The sequence below is a fragment of the Apaloderma vittatum genome, unplaced genomic scaffold (genome assembly GCF_000703405.1).
Source record: "Apaloderma vittatum isolate BGI_N311 unplaced genomic scaffold, ASM70340v1 scaffold20170, whole genome shotgun sequence".
NCBI classification, from domain to species: domain Eukaryota; kingdom Metazoa; phylum Chordata; class Aves; order Trogoniformes; family Trogonidae; genus Apaloderma; species Apaloderma vittatum.
In genome coordinates, this window is record NW_009695286.1 from 37,260 (window position 1) to 51,749 (window position 14,490).

The following is a 14,490-nucleotide window of genomic DNA, read 5'->3' on the forward strand; positions in this document are numbered from 1 at the left end:
TAAATCAAAAGCATGCCTCTACTTTACAACAGGTGAAGGTAATTTTTCACAATCAGGTGTATCACGGGAAGTTTTTGGTATGCTTTTTCATTTGTTAGGTCTCTAAAATGAGTTGAGGATGACTTCCATGAACGACTGTAAGGATTGAGCTCTCTTAAGTTTGTTAGATAATTATTCCCTATTTGAGATTGTGACATACAATGCCACTAGAGAGGGAAATTGGTTTTTTTTTTGACTGAATCTACTACTTTATACTTAGTTTCTAAAAGGCACTTAAGCATGGTGGTGATCAGTATAGATCCCTGTGGTCATCTTCATAGTCTTGAATTCGTCTCTCTTATGAAGAAAGGCTGAGGGACTTGGGGCTTTTTAGTCTGGACAAGAGAAGACTGAGGGGGGATCTTATCAATGCTTGTGAATACTTAAAGGGTGGGTGTCAGGAGGATGGGACCAGCCTTTTCTCATTGGTGCACAGTGACAGTTCAAGAGGTAATGGGCACAAACTTGAACATAAGAAATTCCATCTAAACATGAGGAGGAACTTCTTTACTTTGAGGGTGGCAGAGCACTGGAACAGACTGTCCAGAGAGGTGGTGAAGTCACTGTCTCTGGAGACATTCAAAACCTGCCTGAATGCTGTCCTGTGTAACCCACTCCAGGTGATCCTGCTCTGGCAGGAGGGTTGGACTAGATGATCTCCATAGGTCCCTTATAACCCCTAACATTCTGTGATTCTGTGAATGTTAGGTATACCATATGATGAATGGACAGGGCAAGTGTTACGGCAGTGAGTTAATCTTTGGATAAAATTTTGACATAAAATCTTTAGGAGAGAGGACTAGAATTCAAGTCTGTCTGTCTTTTTTTTCTGGTGAGTACTCAAAATCTCTTTTTTTTTTTTTTTCCTAGCTTCCTTTATTTAAATTATTCTTATGTCTGCAAAGCTCAATGCCCACAGAAGAAATGGTTGAGCATATTGACTATCGATGTTTAGTTTGCTGGATAATACTTTCTCTTGTGATGTGCAAGATGCACTCACATGGAAAGTTCCTCTTGGATCCTTTACACTTCAGGTTAATTCTATAACTTTCCATTATCTGTGGATCACATAGCAGGCATACTTAATGTAACTTGTATCCTTTACCGATAAGGCTTATAACCTAAGACTCAGTATGTTCTCTATTGTTTCTGGAAGCTGAAGTCAGGTCTAAAATTATTAGAGCTTCATTATGTTACTGTGTGACATGAACTGAAGATGTGGTGCACGTACACATAATACCACCGCTTTACTCCTGAAAGGACTGATACTATCTGATTTTCTTCCATTTGTGTATATCACAGATTTCCATTTTCCATTGAAATGGAAATGAATGCTGGGAATGGTGTGGAGAAATAATATCACCTTATTCTGGGGACCTTTTTTCTTTTCCTACCCGTTTTGACTTACTAGTGCCCTTAGTGCTGCGGCTATGTCCTGCGCAGGGAAGCTGTGGGCAATCAGTGTCTTTGGCAAATGTTGAAGTTGGCTACTGACCCCAAAAGCTTTTGGTGTGGGAAAGTGTTGAGAGAGAGAAAAAGAGAACAGATGGAAACTGATAGACATCCCACTGCTGTCTCATTTTCTTGGGAAACCAGGCTAAAAATAAGTTGAAAGCTTGGGGACTGATGCCCAACACCCTGGCAGTCATTCTCTCTCATCCAAGAAACCTTTAGGTGTACTCAAAGACCTATACTTTTGTGAATTGGGACTTTAACATAGGGAACTATTACTGTATTTCTGGTAGTTAAATGAAAATCTGTCGTTTCAACTGTGGGTGAATATATGTTGGAATACATATATTCACTATGTAGAATACAGAGAAATTTCAGGCAATTGCAATAGGCAAGAGTGTTTGTGCATGTAATAGCAGTGGGTGCATACCAAAAGTTATAATTTGTAGTTCAGTCTTACACCTTTCATTGACATAATATGCCATAGGATAGTGTTCTGAGTTGGTGGCCTATCAGCATCAGTCTTCCTTACTTTGACAGTCCACTACGGACATGCTTGCTGATCTCAGTCTGCCATGCAGAGAAGGAAGGGATGGTTCAGAAAGGGGGCTTGAAAAGGGGAAAAAACCAGTTTGTGTAGTCTAGAAAATCTACAGTCAATCTATGTTGAATAGTGATAATCAGAATGAGATTATATGATCTTGCTGAAAGCAAGCCTGGACACAGTGATGACACCTGTCATCTCTTATTTTGACTTTATTCGTTATTTTTCATTCTTAACTTTCTTGATGTGAGAGAAACAGAGGTGCACATACTTTGTGCTTCTAGGTGTAATTAGATGAAGCTGCCAGGGTGGAATGAGCTGTAGTGTATTTTACCACACGTACTGCCAATGAAACTGTGCAGGCATTTCTTGCACTATCAAATGTGTACACACAGAGCTTCAAAATGCCTACTCTGCAATCTAAATGACTACTCACATCATGTTAGGGTTTATCGGACTTTAAAATAGTTTCTCTGCTATTGCTGTAAATACCTCAACCCTGAATTCGCCAACATAAACTGCTCTGATGTCATTATGTTTTAACTAGCTTTAGAAAGCCAGCAAGGTTAAACTGAGCAAAATTGCTTTCTTGATATAAACAGCTGTAATGTGGTTTTTTTTTCCAGACCTTCTGAAATTATTGTCCCACCTAGAAGTTAAAAATAGAACTTAAGACTCACTCTAGTTCGGTTGCTGTTATGGGACTTGGGGAAGGAATTAATTCAACTGCTATGACTTGAGTTAAGCATGGAGTCAGGTGATCAGACAAGCTTCCTCTAGCCTTAAAACCTAGAGATCTCCGAAAGTTCTATGCAGCTTCTTTAGAATGAAAATAAATAGCCATGGTCATATTTTTCTATTCCTTGGAAATTAGATGAGGTAATTAGGAGTTACAGGAAAATATGTGGCATTGCTGTGAGAATAACGATTTTTTTTTTCAGTGGTTTGCCTAAGGGCTTTAGATACCAAAATAGTAACAAGATTCAAAGTACAAAGAAGGTTGATTCAGTACTCCTTTAGGGAACTGTCCTGAAGAATATGTAACAATCTGCTTCAGACAAGCAAATGTGAACCCAAAGACATTTTCTAAATACCACATTCTTCCAAACATTCACATATAATTGCATGACTGCCAGTGACAATAGCATTCAGTTGTTGAAGGAAATAATTCTGGCTGCATCTTTGAACAGATGGATAAAAATGGGGTGTGTATTAAGGCCAGGATAAATTGGCTTGCTTTGAAAAGATCAACAGATTACAATAATGTTCGCTAGCCAAAACAGACCGTTAGGCTTTTGGAACTATACAGAATACTTTTTTTTTTTTTTCCCCAATCTGTTCTTTTAGAATATTTAGCTAACTTGTAGAGGCTATACTGGGCATGAGATTTTCCTGCTATGGTTTAGGGATCACTGTTTCTGGCAGATAACTAATTGTTCAAAGGATGCAGCATCTAAAAATATGAAATGGAGAAATGAAGAGAAAAGAATGCAAGTCGTCCATATGATTTTCTGTGGAATTTGTATAATTAGTCATACTCAGCACTTTCATATGCAGAATGTAAGTAATATTTAGCAGCTGTTCTGGAAAGAGAATTCACCTGAAGTTCAGATTGTTTCATGAAACTTTCATTTTTTACTGTTCATTATAAATATTATCTTGTACCATTTTTTTTTTCTGCTTAACTAATGCTGTCTCCAGTCTATAATGCAAGAAGCTAGACTCTGTCTTCGAACTGCTTTTCAGATTTAGGCTGTAAATGGATTCTAGAATTTCAAGTGGAAAATGCTAGTAAAAGCATTCTGTGTCATACTCTTCCTGTATCAGTTTACTGTCATTTACTTAAAAATTAAGGATACTTAGGTTTTAAAAGGCATTTATTTTTACTTAAATTCTCTCTCTCTTAATTTCTAAAGAAAAGTATAGTCCTGCAATGGTGCTGGGTCTCTACTTTCCATACTGATACTACAGTCTTAGGCCCTTACATGTCTACCTACGTTAAAATAGTGAAGGCAAATGTTTGACCATTTATGGAAGGGTCTTTGGGGATTTTCATGCAAATATTCTGCGTGCAATATATGCAGTATACCAAACCCACACTTTTACGTCAGTGCACATTTGTTCTGCCACAAACTCCCAGAACAAAACCGTTAATTGATGCGTCACAGGGGCGAGCTGTAACGCAGGAGTCCAGTCACTGTGGTGGAACGACGCAGTTTGAGCACAGGTGAAGTTTAGGAGCCTGGTGTATGTGTTTTGACTTGAACTCTGACTTAATTGTGTATGTCATGGGCTGTGTATGTGCCTCATTTAATCTTTTCCTGCTGTCCTTTATTTTTCATATAGATGTGTTAGAAATATGAATGATAGGGATATTGCTATGCTTAAGTGTGTTTTAATAGCCTCCAAACAACTACTTTTTAAAATTCCATGTGATTACAGGTGCTAGCTAGAGGTTCATGAATTTCTTGGCAAATGTTCCCAGTTTCATATTTTGTTCAGCTATGCCTGGTGTATCACCTTATAGAGCGATCAGATTAGACATTCAATAATACTTGTATTGCAAATGCACAAAGAAACGCTGTTGAGCTGTGTATGTATGTTCTTGCAAACTTCATTAAAAATACAGCCAAAGGGTTTGTCCGTTACCGATGTAATGCAGGTTTTGATCTGTGTGCCTTTTAGCTCTGAAGTAACTTTTAGAAATTAATTTAAACATTGTTCTTCGCTGAATTTGATTTTAATATTCCTTGTCATTAAGAGACTTAAGGAAATAGATTCTTAACTCATTAAAGAGATGGCAGGCAAATGCATTTGATTATTTGAGACCTAAAAAATGGTAGCAGATTAGAGCTCTGGAGGTAGATTTCTTTCACCAGCCTGCCTGCCTTTTTTTAATCAATTTAATAAGTGTTTGTTTCCAAACTATATTCTAATTTGTATTTTCATGCATTACATTTAGGTAAGTGTATATGAAATGTGAGCAATAGTGTTCTTCGCTCACGGTTGCTTTCAATTCAGTTTTATTTGTTTCTCTAGTGGTAGACCATTAATATGTATTAGCACATTTTCTTGTATAGTAAGAATGAATTATTATTTTTTTTAAGGTTTTTTGAATGATTCAGTTACTAAGTGCATTGTGGCTCTACGCTTGACTGTGATAGTGAAAGTCAGTACCTGCATGCCCGTGGGAGGCCATTCAGATAACCTCCAGTGTTCGGGGAAAGGAAACTGTATCACCAAACCAGATGAGGTAAGGTGAACTTATCGAGACCTTCCTGTAGTGTGGAACTTCCATGATAACGTAAACTCAGGTTGAATTGTATTGGGTCCTCTGAGTGTGTGCATATCTTGCTGCTGTGCAATAGGCTTCTAAAGCTCACAGATGTTTCTAAATAATAACAATATATTCATTTGCTATTGCTAAAAATCAAGTGCTCAGAGTAAGAAAAAAAAAAAAAAAAAGATGTGAGATGTGAACATTCCAGCACAGAACTGGCAATAAAAAGACTTATTCAAATGAGGTTTAAGGTACTGTGTGCTGCATCTTACTGTCACTATACAAGAGTATTTCTTGGTGAGATGAGGAGGACGCGGTAGGCACTTGGGATGCCCAATTTCCAGGCCGGTGTGTTCCAGTTTAAGTCTTCACCTTTGTTTTAGTTTTAGGTCTGATTTAATTTAGTATTTATCTCCCCTCGTCTCATTAATTGCTCACTCAAAAGTTACTGATCAGTGCAATGGAATCGCCTGAGCATAATTATTAAAAGAAACAGGAGTAATTCAGTAACATTTGGAAGTTTTCCTATATGACTTTTTTCATTTCTGCATAATACTGCATTGAGAGACTGTGGCAGCAACAGCAATTCCACTGGCCACTGTGAATTTTAACTGCAATCTAGTAACATGAAAAAATAAGAAAATATATCGAAATTGCAGTCCACATATTGCTTTTAGAAAACCAGACTGGCCTTCTGTGAGTGAGATACTGTATTCTCTGTTACCTTCCATATGTGTTGAATGTATTTCATGGATTAGAAGTCATTTACAGCGCGGTTATACACATTTAATCTTTGGTTTTGTCAATATTCATTTGGGAGATAAAAGCAATAGTAACTGTTGAGTAAATATTAACAGCTGTGAGCTTGCTGTGTGCACAGAAAATTTGGCATATTTAGGGAATTCACTGTTAGTTCATCTGCTACCATTTTCTGATTTAAATTCTCAATAAGCATGTTTGATAGAAAAATGACATTTGGAATAGTAACAACAATAATTAAATTGCTACAGTAATCTATATATGCATGGGAATGGTAACATTCAGAATAATTAAGCATTTTATTTCTTAAAAATGAAATTTTAAAATTCCTGAGATAATCTGTGAACTCAGCTATTGTGAGATGCCTTTAGAAGTGCTTCTCTACCATACCAGCTGGATGGTATGCAAATAAATTATTCATTCAGATACAGTGTCCTATTTCATAGTCCAGTTTAGTTTTAGTTCCGATACACTATACTTAACATTTTTATTTTATAAATTCAGCATCTTGAATTTGATTTATGTAAATAATATGTTAAAATTTACTGTCTTTTTTTCATTTTTTGTCAAGTTCAGAGTTAAGACACTTGATAAATAGTCTTATTTTCTATTTTTCATTTTGTTTGTCAAATTTTATGACTGTTTTTCTAACTGCATGTCATATGTCACAAAATAAATTACTTCCTATAAATATACAGATGCATTAATGCTTTTCCATATTGGGGAAAATGCATATATGGCCTTTAATAGTTATCCATGTCTTATAAGTCTTTGAGATCATAAAATAAGGGTAATAAAGATAAAATAAAATACTCTTTAAAAAGAAAGCCAGATTGGCTTCATGGCAAGAAAGAGGAGCTATTATGGCACTCAGCAAAAAAGAAATCAGTATGCATACATCATCACCTGTAATCTTGACATCGAAAGTATGTATAAGTTAAAATTAGAACTGTTGGTGATAAATGACCTGCCTTCATGCACATGTAGTGTGCTGCTCTCCCTGGAAATGGAATACAGTAATTTAGGATTGTTCATATCTTTCCACCTCTTCCTTCTCTGAACCTTAGAGTAATCACAGGAGCAGGTACCCAGGCAGTGGTTTTGATGCAACATGCACTAGGCGTGACCCACACCCCTGGGGCTAAAGCTTAGGACACAGAAACCATGTCGAAGTCCCTTTTGGAAGAGGCACCTGTCCATTCATGGTAGTCAGAGAACTGGGATTAGCAGGATTCTCAACATCTCATATTTTTACATTTCTGAAGTTAAAATTTTATTTAATTGCTTTTATTTTTACTGGCACAAACTGCCCCTAAATGTGAAATACAGAAGAGCTGACTGTGTAAATACGATATTTTATTGCTAAACTCAGAACCCTTGAGATGTACACAGAAATAACTGGCCTCTGCCTGCACTGAGAAGTAACGTATTTGTTGTGGTTTAACCCTTGAGCTGACAGCTCAGCCCCCACCAGCTGCTCCCTCACTCCTACTCCCCTCCCGCCCCAGTGGGATCTGGGAGAGAATTGGAAGAGTAAAAATGAGAAAACTCAGGGCTGGCGGTAAAGACAGTTTAACAGATAAAGCAAAAGCTGTGCGTGCGAGCAAAGTAAAACAAGAATTCATTTACTCCGTCCCACCGGCAGACAGGTGTTCAGCCATCTGCAGGCGAGCCAGCCTCTGTCGCATGTGAGGGTGACTCGCGAAGACAAACGCCGTTACTGCGTACTCCCCCTTCCTGCTTCTTCCCGCAGCCTTATGTGCTGAGCGCGATGTCCTGCGGTGCAGAATGCCCCATCGGCCAGTGAGGGTCAGCAGCCCCGGCTGTGTGCCCCCCACGAGTCATTGTGCGCTCCCAGGCCCCTTCCTGGCAGACCATGAGGAGCTGAAAAACCCTGCATGTAGTATAAGCACAACTTAGCTACGACTGAAATCATCCGGGTGTTATAAACATAATTCTAACACTAAATACAAAACACAGCACTGTACAAGGAAGGAAATTAACTTTATCCAAGCCAAAACCAGAACAATACCGAACTGAGTAGCAGCAAATTTCATGTCTTCTATATGGACTAGAAGCTTTGGGATGGATCCATTTGATTACATTTCTTTTAAAGGCTAATTATAAAAAAAAAAACCCCTCATGTATCTCTAAAGGCATGCTCTCCTGCATATGGAGTTAGTTTCCTAAATACAATATACTCCTAAATACAAAATATGTAATTAACATACAGCAATGTTTTACTTAAGTATTACAATGACTTACCGTGAGTCGTAATACATACTGAGAGTCTTTCTCAACTAGAGAAAAAGAGTAGACATTCATTTTGTTCTGGTCATCTTAAGAGGTTCTTTACTGTGGTTTAAAAAAAAAGAGTGAGCTTTTATAGTATATCTAGTCTGAAATCTAGAACCTGATAAGCGTGTTACTACTCTGCAGGAAAAAATTACTACGTTACAACTATATTTATAATATGATACCTATGGGTTGGATAGTAACAAGTTATTTTAAGGAATTTATTTTATTGCCATCCAAAAGGATACGTGATAGGTTCGCATTCCCACAATCAAGTAAAATACACAGGTGAACAAGCTATAGAGAGTAGCCTGTTTCGGAATTCCTAGACAGTGACTGGAATCCTAGCATTATAGCAGTACGTAGCTGCTTTTTGACTTAGTTTTCCTCAAATATGCTAGTACATGTCATCTATTCAGGAAAAAACGTTGATAGTATCATTTGGGAAAAGTGAAGATGACATGCCTAATAAAAACGATGACAATCTTCTCTGCAGTATAACTAGTCTGCATCTGTCAGACATTTCAGTTGGAAGCGTTACGATGCTCCTCTTTTCCTGCTTTCAGAACTCGTTTTGTTAACTACTCTTAATGGTAAATTGATCCCTATATCATACTCTTAGATATCTGTATTATCTGAGCTTTTCTTAACTTCCTATTTCATTAATATTGATGAGGCAATTACTGATTGGTGTATTGTTTAAATGTATCAGTACTTAAATTATAATCATCTGCTTCCCTTGCTTAGAATGAGATTTTAGTGTAGGCAAAGCCATGCTGTTTGTGTCTGTGTGGACAGTACAGACGTTCCCTTCCGCCCTGACCAATGGTTCAGGTAGTCATAGAATTGTGTGATGTGCTTTATATAAAACATAAAACAGCCATGAACCTGAGCCTGCCTAACAAGCACGGGACCTCTCTCTTCTGACAGAGTTAACTTCAATGGAATGTTATGCTTCATGGATGTCTTTAGCATCAGATAGACCTAGACAAGCCTGTTCTCAATTTCAGTGCATACGCAAAGGCCAGAAACACTTTTAAATGAGATCAAGACTCTGATCTTTTTTAAGAGATCCTGTACTTACAGGATCCAGGTGCAGTCCGTGTATCTTTACGCATGCACTACTCATGTCGATTTTAAGAGAAAAATGTCATTTTTGGCATAGTACGAAATATCACTTTTTACATACAGAACAGGTGAATTGCTGAAACAGGCACCAAACTTGATTTTGTGTGAAGTCTGAACTCAACAGTCCGTTCCAGGAGTGATAGCAAACACATTAGGTCAATAGCATTATCAGTAAGAGTTAGAACAGCTGTGAAGGATGCTGCAAGCAACATTTGTGTGCACTGTGGAGTGGTGTGACTCCAGTGATATGAAATGTTGAGGATAACACTTACTTTGAAGCACCCATCACTGTCTTTAAGGATCAAAGTGGTCCCTGTGTTGATTTCTTTTCCACCAATGCTATACAGAAATGTGGAAATACCTACTGTGTGTTAATTGCTTAGCTCTTAAATAAAAGTGATTATCTGTTTCACTTTGTTAGCCACTTTCCTGTGTTGCTTTTATGAATTACCTTCAAAGCAAGGTACTGTGCTATGTGATTACTATCATTTTGACTGTGTTTTGCTTGCTTGTCTTTTCTTTCTGTTAAACTACAGCCTTGTTTGGAAACCTGTCATTGTTAATCTGTGAGATACTCAGAGCTGTTTAGTGAAGAGGCTTGGGTAAATACCAGAACATGTATAGACTGTACACTTAGCAGGGCCTTCTGGCACTCCTTTTACATGACCTAGCCTTTATTTTGAGTTTCAGAGATGTATAGTATTAATCCCTGTTTAAACTCTACCAGTGCAATATTTGTAAGGAAGAATGAAATCTGGGGGTTTTGGAGTAAGGTTTTTTACTTGTATGAAGACAATTATTTTCTTTTCTAGAGCTGTTTGTTCATATGAAGCAAACATGAATAAAAATAGAAGATGAGATACTAATCTGATCTCTTTGTTTCTAGTTCCGTGCACATTCTGTACTTTGCATTACAGCATTTGTGCATGGGACAGCTGTGTTCCAGCCCTAATGACTGGGCTTTGAAACATAGGAGAGTGAGTGATGTTGCCGTCTGGTGTTAAATGAACAAAGTAAGATATTTAATCTAAATGTATACTACAGATGAGAGAGCTTTCCTTGCTCCCATTCTTTTAGACTTCCTTGGCAATCTTAGCAACCCAAAGATTTTTTAAATGTAATTTTAATTATTTTATTACTAGAATAAATGTGCCATATCATGCCGACTATAGGTATTTTAAATCTTTAACAGGTGTAGCGCTCTTAATCTTTTATTATGGAGCTGCGTTTGCAATAGTAGCAAGTACGTTCAGAAGAAAGCATGTTTTAATAGACGTGAAGGAGTGTGTCACTACTGAAGTACCTCTGAAGTGAGGTGGTCCTCTGGGATTTCATCCCTGCCCTTCACATAAAGGGTGCATCCTTGCAGTGAGATTTCGTTGCAGTACGAATCTGCACATTACTTATTCTCACAGTTATTCCAGTCTATAAATGTAATTTCTGGAATGGAAGAAAAAAAAGTAGACATTTACATATTATGGATCTGATCCAAGCCTCCTTGTCTAGATGAAATTAACTGACATCATTAAAAATTTTACCTGAAAAGTTGGTGCAGGTTTAGTGTTTCAAGGAGTAACTTTGTGCAACTGATGTGTTTATGGCAGCTCCTGTTGTTATGAACAGAAAAACAACAAAGACATCGTTGTTTAGTAGAGTATTCAATGAAAACACGATCTTTGAATATTTATTATGAAATACATATCCTGTTTGGTTTTAGGCAACTTTTTTCTGTGACTGCGAGGATGGGTATCAGGGTTCCCTGTGTGAAGAATTTGATGCTTGTCAGAGCCAGCCCTGTCAGAACAACGCAACCTGCACCAGCGTAGCACAGAAACACAACAGGAACAATTTCACCTGCAGCTGCCCAGCTGGTAGGCTTTGTATTACACTTTGAATAATGCATTTTTGGTTTAACAATCGGTACGTATCTCCTTGCAGAGCAGTGAACTGTGCAACTTCAGTTGCTGGGAGAGAAAGAAAATGGAGCATAAACATCAGGGCACTTTTTAAAAGGCTGCGGAAGATTCTTCGTCTGTGAAAAATGCCATTGAAAGCGCGCGTCTGAACCACTACCTACAAAATGAATTATTCAGAACAAATAGAACTTTTCCTACCAAAATTTAGTTTAGATCAGCTTTTTCTTAATCTGTTTTTTTTTCCTTTTCAATATAGATTTTAAGTATACATTATAACTAACCGTTCAATAAACATAACACCATTGTAACTAGTAAACTTGTATTCAGTTGCACTAATCAGATGGAAGAAAATTCTCTCCACAGCGTGCAATTGTTGGATTGTTCTTCAGAATTAACTTAAATTTTGAAAAATTTTTAAATGTTTTTGAACTAAACTGAGTAAATTGTGGATTTGATTAATGGACAAGTGTCTTGAGTACACTGACGTTATTTTAAGAACATTTAAGAATATTTGCTTTAAAAAATTTGATCAAATTAATATAGACAAAATTAAACATGGTCATATTTAAAGATGCATGCTGATGGAAAAACCCCTTACTAAATGGCTATTTTAGAACACTCTGCTCTCTGAACTTTGCATTTCAAAACCAAACTCATAATAGAACACTTCAATATGTATTTTATAAATATTTCTGAATATAATATTCTTGTAATGATATAAAATCCTAGGGATATTTTGCTTGTTGTAATCTCAGATACCTGCATCAAGTGCTTTTTGAAATTTAGCCACTCCCTATAAGTAAAAAAACCGTAGTCACTATTACGGGCATGCATTTCAGTTGCTTGCTTCTGAAAGTGTCAAAAAAAATGTGGAAAAATTGACACCATGAGATGCTGGGAAGACTAAGATCATGATAACTTCTTGAATAAAATGTATTTCTCTTACATATTTTAAAAAATGGTATATTTCCATTGGTGCCTTTACTGTCTTTTCACTTTGAATTTTATCCTTTCAATTTAAGAACTTGAATTTAAGAATTTGAATAGGTGTAATGATTCTTAGTGTATCACACCAGAAAATGTCTTTGCCCCCACCACGGTGACTGCTTAGCACCTGTTAATTTGTAGACCTTGCAGCATACATACCAGTAAATTCCCGCATCGTGTTCTCTTTCAGATCAACAAAACATGCATTATAGATAATACTAAGATGGGACAGATTTGTTTTTGTAAAGCTGACATCAGATAGCATTTCCAATGAGTTTCCCCACAAGCTATAATGACAATCACAGAAAGTCAGATGCTTACAGCAGGCTTCAGAACATTTCTGTCTTTCTGTGCCAATGGTCTTTTGGATACATGTTGAATTCCAGGGTAATTTTTAGCTTTCGCAAACTTGGTAACGGTTTGAAGACGGAAAGAGGTTTAAATGAGTTAAGTGTATTCAAAACTGTGTTATGATTTGTAAAGATAATGAGCTGAATGTGAGAAGCTGAAAAAAATGCAAAGCCTGTAGATGAAAGAAATGTTGTAGTAGTCTTCAATAATACTTCATTGCTGATTTTGTAAATTTTATGTCAATTTAAAACCAGCTAGTATTACAGACAATGACTAGTTATCCAGACTGAAGCTGATGCCCCTCGAAGTGCCTCAGTCTGGTCCAGAGGAGCTGCCTCATGAGAACACAGTTAGGGTTTTCAATCTCATTTTCTCCAGTTTAGGTGATTTATGGGCATTAATCCAGATACAACATACAAGGGAGTTTCTTTTTCCAGGTTTTGCATTGCAGAAAATAGAATCATAATTTGGCTTTGATAGCATATAAGAGCAGTAAGGTACACGTTGAGGAAAGTCTTATAGATCCTTTTCTGTAGTAGTACTGTAGAAACTTCAAAAATAACAATCTATGTTGGGAGCTATCTTATAGTGACATCAGTAGATTTGAACAGGTATAAGTATTAGCCTGCCCAAAAACTTACCAATTATTGTGATTGCATTAAAAAAAAATTTTTTTTTTCTCCCTGGCATAAGCAAAATCCTAATCCAGGCATGTCCTGTATATCACCTTGGGATCTTTTTATTAGATATCTCTTCACAGCAGTGTATTAACTGCTTGTTATGTGTAATAAACATGCTTGTTATAAAGGATGCTTACAATTCTATGTATATTTCCTTTTAAAAAAATAAAATGCCTCTGTATGTAGTTTCTTCTCGGTCATGCATCCAAGATAGTTTCTTGGAGGTAAATAAAAATTAGAAAGGAGACTATGTGATTTGTTCATTTTTTGGGGAAGTGTTACAGACATCAGACATATGGAACAAAGTAAACTTACGGTCAAATAGTACAGTACACACAATCTGTATCTTGTGAACTTACAGAAGCTTATTTGGAAGAGTTTGAGTCTGTGCTGAGCAGTTCTTCACAGCTCCCACTTAAAATAAACTCTCTTTCTGAAACCCAGACGTAGGAGCAAATGACAGTCATTCAGCATATGCACAAATAATTCATAATGTCAAGTCTTGTTTAACGTCTTCCTAAAGATTATTGACTTGAGATTCAAGTTGCTTTTGAAAACCATTCAAAAATGACACCTTTCTTTGGTTATATGGGTGCTGATGAGGACCCAACAATAACCTCTACTATACTGGTGCTGTCACAGTATTGCTGCTGGTAAAATACTATCTGCAATCTGTAGATTTCCACTACTTATTTACGTTTCTCCAGTGAAGTATAAATTCTAATTAAAAATCTAATTTATGAGAAATTAGAAAACTATCCTGGATTCTATTTCTTACTTTGGTTAATTTTATTCAGGAAAACTATTGGTACCGATTGAATGACCTAGTAATACATTTAGTGATAAAACCTAATGTTTTGCTGTGTTTTCTGAATGTTATGTGCTGTTTTGTAGGTTACACTGGAGAGCTGTGCCAGTCAGAGATTGATCACTGCATCCAGCAGCCATGCCAAAATGGAGGTATCTGCTCATCCAACATCAATGGATTCAGTTGCCAGTGCCCAGAAGGTAAACAGGAAAGACTTACCTAGTACCACATACAAACTGTGTTTTATGAGG

The 14,490-nt window shown here is 36.8% G+C and overlaps 1 protein-coding gene across 1 annotated transcript in view; it reads left to right on the top strand.

Annotated features, from left to right (window-relative positions):
- DNER (delta/notch-like EGF repeat containing) overlaps nt 1-14,490 on the top strand; it is a gene marked incomplete at its 5' end in the record, with an annotated part of 55,050 nt that overhangs the window by 19,110 nt on the left and 21,450 nt on the right. The window contains 3 exons of the mRNA XM_009870881.1: nt 5,143-5,288; nt 11,215-11,368; nt 14,326-14,439. Of these exons, the coding sequence (XP_009869183.1) occupies nt 5,143-5,288; nt 11,215-11,368; nt 14,326-14,439 (414 nt within the window). The remainder of the gene's footprint in view (nt 1-5,142; nt 5,289-11,214; nt 11,369-14,325; nt 14,440-14,490) is intronic.